General features: G+C 49.8%; 1 protein-coding gene across 1 annotated transcript; it reads right to left on the reverse strand.

The window, feature by feature from the left end:
- Positions 1 to 842: 842 nt before the first annotated feature.
- Positions 843 to 6,957, reverse strand: LOC119095639 (protein KRTCAP2 homolog). Its single transcript, XM_037218504.1, has 3 exons — positions 6,868 to 6,957; positions 3,499 to 3,781; positions 843 to 1,439 (listed from the first exon to the last, which is right to left on the reverse strand). Exons 1-3 carry the CDS (start codon positions 6,869 to 6,871, stop codon positions 1,334 to 1,336), a joined length of 393 nt encoding a protein of 130 aa, XP_037074399.1. The 5' UTR covers positions 6,872 to 6,957; the 3' UTR covers positions 843 to 1,333.
- Between the last annotated feature and the right edge of the window lie 27 nt (positions 6,958 to 6,984).

Below are 6,984 nucleotides of genomic sequence, written 5' to 3' on the forward strand. Positions count from 1 at the left end.
TAAAATACAGAACGGCTTTCCTGTGCTTGCATTTCTGAACCAGTTGGTACGCACACATCGTAGTTAAGGAATACGATGTTGAATAGACCGAAAGCATTGCCATGCATCTGTATGAAAAATAATGAGTAATCCACAAACACTATGGATAAAAATTATGCAACAAATGCACCAAATGATCCGAATGACCCATACTTCTGACCTCGCTGATCCGTGAAACGACACGGAACCGAGTCATAGATATTCGGCAGCCATCAACAATCGCAGATATCACACAACAGCCAACGCGACTTGAAACCTCGCCGAAGTAGACTGCGCACGGCCGAACGATGTACCGGGCGAAACGACATGGCCTCCAACAGGCCGCGGTCCCACCCCCCCCCCCCCCCCATGGCCCCATGACGCGTGGATGACGGCCAGCTGCCCCCTGTGAGTTGGGCAGGCGCGGCACCCTTCAACCCAGGGCACTCATCATGGGGCACCGGCGATGCTGAACTTGAAGACAGCGTGGGATCGAGAGCGCGCCACCCAGGATGTGGAAACAGAGTCGTGAGTTCATATCCCGCTCCCTGCGGGCATGCCATCACACCCTGCGCCATCGCAGAACGTAAGGTGTGGATAGTGCTGACAGAACGGTCCATACTGAAAGCTAGACAACGATTAGTCATGATGACTCCTCGATGCGCATCCTTTAACTAGAGCCCATGTAGATGCATCGAAACGGAAACAGAAGCAGAGAGAAGGGGGCTTGACTGCCATTAGCCGCCCTCTACGCCAGTGATGACGTGCACTGTACGCGTGCCACCGATCTGCCGGCCTGCTTTCGCCCGATGCGAAACAATGCCTTTGGAATGAATGTGTATTTTGCCTTTGTGGGGTATTGCAGCTCACATACGTCACGCGTGGAAAACAAGTGAAAGGCTCGTGTCTTGAACTCAGCTATTAAGTGAGCACACGCGCGCGCCACACTTCCACGTAAACCAAACAGCATCGACATATTAGGATCACGGACCATGGCCATTTCGGACATAAAACAAAGAGCATTAACCCCCAAGCAACGTGAATTTAGCGCAAAGCCCAATACCAGCAGACAACACACTGTCAGGCAAACAAGCTGTCATCACACCTTATTCTCTCCAGTATGAGCGCTTTCGGGTAACCTTTACAAAACCTTGAGCAGACAGCACTATCGCAGTGCTCTCCGCTCATTGCCCCTCCCCCCCCCCCGCCCCGGCGTTAACTGCAGCAAACCCTTTGTGCATCCCAAGCCCGAGGCGCGGTGCCATCGCCATCCTTTACATGACGCCACCTGCGCCACGGCCGACGAGGTACAGTTTCATCGCCGCTTCTTAGATGGCGCCACCTGCACCACGGCCGGCGCGGCATACGCGGCCTGGGACAGCCGGTTCATGTAGTACAGGATGGCCAGGGACGAGATGAGACTGAAACAAGGAGACGGGCGTCAGTTGCCGCCGCTGCGGGGAGTGGTGCCGGGAGACGGGCGTCAGCTGACGCCGCTGCGGGAAGTGGTGCTGAGAGACAGACGTCAGCTGCCGCCGCTGCGGAGAGTGGTGCCGGGGGACGGGGGTCAGCCACCGCCGCTGCGGGGAGTGGTGCCGGGGTACGGGGGTCAGCCACCGCCGCTGCGGGAAGTGGTGCCGGGGTACGGGGGTCAGTCGCCGCCGCTGCGGGGAGTGGTGCCGGGGGACGGGGGTCAGCCACCTCCGTTGCGGGAAGTGGTGCCGGGGGACGGGGGTCAGCCACCACCGCTGCGGGGAGTCGTGCCGGGGTACGGGGGTCAGCCGCCGCCGCTGCCGGGAGTGGTGCCGGGAAGACGGCAGTCAGCTGACACCGCTGCAGGGGCCAGCACCAACTGACGTGCGAGCAGTGCCAGGGACGGCTCCTGCCATGCCGTGCGGTGGACGCGCCGCGAAAGGTTCCTGAGCAACGGCGAATGCTTCTTAGGCAGAGCCTGTGGTGTTACAAACGGCTAGCAAATGACAGCGAAGACAGTTCTGAGCCAAAATCCTCTGATCCCATCCGACTCAGCGATGTAGCTTCTCTTAATTAATGCTCCGTATGATCGTGGATGATGAAGGCAGACACTCACCATAAGTACAGCGTAATCACCGCGCGTGAAGTGAACATCATACGCACCGCCTATATTTTGAAGATGCAGTCCAAGCAAAATTCACTCCTATCGGACCTACACCTTTGAAGAAGGGGACCACTAAAGCCCGTACCATATCACACCCGACAAACGGGATGTCGGCTTACTCGAATTTCCCACTCGATACAGGATATCCAGGTTCGCTTGTATAATCTGTGTGCTGTGTCTAAATGCAGAGTATGCTGCAACTCTGTCTAAATGCGGAGTTGCAGACCGTTGACTTCCACACAACACATGTGGGAATTAACTATTGTTGTTTGTTGGTGTCTTGGGGCGCGTCGACTGCGATGGTCATGTTGCGTCCATGTGTTTTCAAGTAAAAACAACACCTGACAACCGTTTTTACCCAGGTCCAAAGGCTGACTGGAACAGCGATGCTTCGAAGCTACCGAAAATGCGGGGCCCTAGGATAATGCCCATAACTTTTTCATGCTTTTCGACTTAGGCCAAAACTATCGATTGGATGAATTTCTAGGATCAATGCCGTCACACAACAGTGCTTATTGTGTGAAATTCCAAGCGCACGACCGAATTTGGCAACGAAAGCTCAACGTGTCAAAATGCTCGGCAAGGCCGTCCTACCCTCAAACGTCACCTGACCTAAGCGAGGCCAATGCCACCAGCCGCAGGCCACCGTGTCCAGGAGCAAACAGGGAGCGCACATAGCGACTCGAACCAAAATAAAGCAACTTGTATCTTATGGTTCATCATCGTCTTCAAAGCATCTCATCCATCACCATGCGCTACAATGCACTACTGCCGTTGCACCTGTGTGTTAGTGGATAACCTGAGTGTGCTAGGTAGGGGGTGGCAAGCAGATTTTGTTGTAATGTTGTATCAATGTATGTGTGAGTGTAGTATCTATGATAAATGTGCAGCGTGTGCCTGTGTGTAGAAGTGTAATTGATGATCAACAATACGTAATCTGTAGAAGTGTACACCCAAGCTCAGATGGGCCTCAGTGCCTTGTACGAGAACATTCCACGAATTACATTCTATTTTATGACCCTACCCGCCACGGTTGGGTGTGCCGGAAGGCAGGCGCACTCACCAACTGAGCTACTGGGACGGCTTGAGATGTACACTGAGGTTAATTCACACTTAGTGCAGTGTGCGTACTACAGAAGCAGAAATCAGGCGTACCACATGATCCGAGCGTGACTGCGCTCCAACGGTTCCCTGCAAACCACTACCAGTTCACCACGATATCCCCCCGCGCACTCCCATTCTGCAGATCAGAGGAGTTGAAGCCCTCCCCCCAACATTCCCGCCCACCTACTCGACCACCCTTCCACCCACCGCCGGCGTCTCTGCCGCGCCGCCGTCCTCACCAGACTGTGGTGCAGACCCTGTGGATCATGCCTGCCGCCGTGCACGCGATGGCCAGACAGAGCAGCACCTCCAGCAGCTTCGTCTGGAAGCCCTTGCCGAAGAGGGCTGCTTCCAGATTGCCTACAGCCGTCAGCATGAAGAGAAATAGCAGCGAGCTGGCTGCGCCGGCGGCCACTGTCAGCGACGGCGAGGCGGACAGCTGTGGCTTCAGCAGCTGCAGGCCGGCGAACAGGCCCACTGCTAGCAGCAGCGACAGCACCAGCGACGTCTGGCTGTTGACCGCTGTCGGAGGTGGACAGATGGCAGGTATCTTTACGAAAATGTTTCGTTTTTCGGATTTTACTGCAGGCTTTCCTGACTGAGGCGCAGTGCGCTCATATGATAGCATTACATAAGATTTACAATGGGGCGCTTCATTGGTCTTATTCATTCTTTGATGGCAGTAGCAAAAAGGTGACCATTTGAGACTGTCAAATCGATCCTTCCTCATCCGCGTTACGTGCGTAACCATTGGCTGCTTTGTATCTCCAACCATCATAGACCTGGTTTACTGCACAATAAGACAAAAGAGGGGGCACAAGTTATTGGCACCCAACTGGAAAAATAACATCCAAGCACACAAAGTATACCAATGACGAATTAATTCAATACAAAACTCACGGACATAATTCAGGCCGCGCACCCCGTTGTGCACATTAAAAATGCTTATGAGGAACTTGAAACTTGCCCCCAAGCAGTGTGGCAAGCAGCTTAGAACCTATCCTACCCCCAAATTGGATTTCATCAGACTTCAGGCATATTACTTTGCCATCCTGATATATTACTTTGCCATAGGCATATTACTTTGCCATTGCTCTTTTTAAAGAATAAAATGCAATTTTGTCACAATCATGTCAAAGAAAAGAGGGGAGTGGCACAACTGGTGAACAATTAATGTAATAGGCAGGAAAATGGTCAGAGCATACATCATTTACCTATATTTACAATAATCCCACAAACCTATGTGCCTCACAGGGCAGCCTTATGCAATATTTAGACATGCACCTGATTTCCAAGGGTGGATCCAGGATCCCATTAAGCTCTATGGTTATTGGATCCTGGATCTTTTTTGGGACTGCAGGCAAATGACTGCTTACTACTTGGTCATTTCAACACTCATAGCTTTTCATATGCCTGGCTGCTTGTACTAAGATTTACAACAGCACAACCGAGCCATACACAGTCCTGTCATGAAATCAGCAGAGGTAAGCACTGAAGAGCAAAAGCAGAATGCACAAAGGTTTAAGTTTTGTGCAAAGGACTAAACCACAAGGGAGCATGAAGTGCTACTTTGTGGCAGAGTTCAGTGATGGTGTACTTATGTGCATGGATGAGCATCTGTAAATAATCAACAAGTACACTGGTGTCACAAATCAATAAGCTCCTTTCAATAGCAGCCAGCATTAAGCATATCTCTGAGTCTGAGTCTGAGTATGAGTCTGAATCTGAGTCTAAGAGTCTGAACACCCCTAGGTTTGGGTTCGGCATGTAGACTTTTGGGGCCCAGGCTCAAATAGATTGGTCCCTTTCACAGATGAATCTGACCATGCTCAGATTAAATGGACTCAAACTCAGACTTAAGCCCATATAAGAGCAGATTCAAACTCAGGCTGATAAATTATAAAATGGTAGCAGAACTGCAAACTCCTTTGCTCTCCTCTTTGCATTTTCCCTGATAGTCTGGTGGGGCAGACTATGGTTCTATTCCACCTGGCACAACTGGCACTATAACCAAAGTGAACCCACAAGGCTGGGGGGTGGGGGGGGAGGGGGTGGAGGGGTGGGGGTAGGGAGCAATACAGCAACATGTTCAAAAAAAGTGGGCCTCCAACAGAAATTTCAGACTTCTATGGCATGCATTGTTACCACACACATGTTGAAACCTGGCATTATTGGTGGATCAGGCCCACAATAACACATCAGCTGGAAGCCTTCTAATGACATCATGTCATGCTGCTTTTTGGAAGGCTGTGGAGCTTTCGTTCATACACACAGCATTTAAGAACTTTCTTACAATGGAGCCAGAACTGATTTCTTTGAAATATGTCTAGTGCAATTAGAGACCAAATAACATCTTGCCCTTGAACTGCTGCATTGCCACCTCTGAACTTAAATGGAAAATGCTGTCCCTGGGTTCCTCCAGGGCCTCTCCTTGCTGTGGCTAGTGCAGTCTCAGGCTGAGTCTATTAGGTTAGCCTTTGGACTTACAAAGGAGCAGAGCTGAGCATTGGGTGCACCTATTCTAAATATCCTGATTTCTTATGAAACATCAAGTGCTGAAAACAGGGATTTATACCATGGGGATCATGCTTCAAACATTAAAAACCACTGTTGAATCCTGAAAGCCATTTTCTGAATAGATCAAAGCACACTGAAATATGTTTCTTGTTTATATTTTCTTGAAATAAACTACAAATAAACTAGACATGATACCTATATAAGATTACTGCATCCAATTCTGCAGCCTATCTTTTGGTCTCTACAATGAACTCATCACTGCCAGTCCAAATTGCTGCGATAACTGACCTTATTCGACTCCACAAAAGCTCTGCTGCTTTACAGCAGTAAAGCAGCCTTTGACTTGTTTCTTATATTGTTCTGGCATAATGATGCAATAGTTTGGGAAAAAGGGCATGGTATCCTGAAGAAAAAGGATAGAGCAGATCCTTAAAACATAATATGTATTTATCCTTGCAAATGTCACCTGCAGGTATCTACTTCACTCACATGAACTTGCAATGTTCAACGCACTTTCAAATGCTGTCAACGTGGTAAAATTAAGTTGTGATGCATAATGACATGTGGAAAACTCAATGCTAAGATAATAAATTTTGAGCAGAGCAGTGCAAGACATAACTAGTATGGGCAAATTAGATTGTCAGGAAAATCCTAGAGCACTCCAGTCAAGAAATCATCAGCCCCTGCCCTAGGCAGAAAAGCTGGCACCCCAATTTGGGGCTGGATTGGACACGCCCCAAGTGTCTTGTCACTAGTCTGCTACCATTCTACAAACTGGGCCTGATAAATCGTGTTGCAGGTCTGACACCTTCAGCAGATGGTGGCGTAGCTCAACGCGGGTTTGACTGCTATCACATTGAAGGAGAACACAAAAAAGCATTACACGAATACAAATTATTATGACATGCCACAAGGCAAACAGAAAAAATAACCAAGCAGGGCGCAAAGAGATACCGGTATCACTTGCAGAGCAAGATTTTGAGCGCATTGCTGTGCATCTGCTTCGGGGGACGTTGTAAAATTCAGCGGTCACAGCTGTGGATGGCCCAAATTGATCTGTACAGGCAATACTACACATTTCAGAAACTTACACATTTCGTCGATTACTCGCACAATAAGAAGAAAATGCCGACGCCGAGCTAGCACACCCCACCCGCCCAGAAACCCAGACTTGCCGTGCCGGCAAGAGAGCGTTTTACACCCTCAGC

Source organism: Pollicipes pollicipes, unplaced genomic scaffold (genome assembly GCF_011947565.3).
Source record: "Pollicipes pollicipes isolate AB1234 unplaced genomic scaffold, Ppol_2.1 Scaffold_4219;HRSCAF=4965_pilon_pilon_pilon, whole genome shotgun sequence".
NCBI classification, from domain to species: Eukaryota; Metazoa; Arthropoda; class Thecostraca; order Pollicipedomorpha; family Pollicipedidae; genus Pollicipes; species Pollicipes pollicipes.

Coding starts and splice junctions, on each gene's coding strand:
- LOC119095639 (XM_037218504.1), bottom strand. Junction 1,440..3,498: donor AGGGTCTGCACCACAGTCTG/GTGAGGACGGCG, acceptor TCCTTGTTTCAG/TCTCATCTCGTCCCTGGCCA.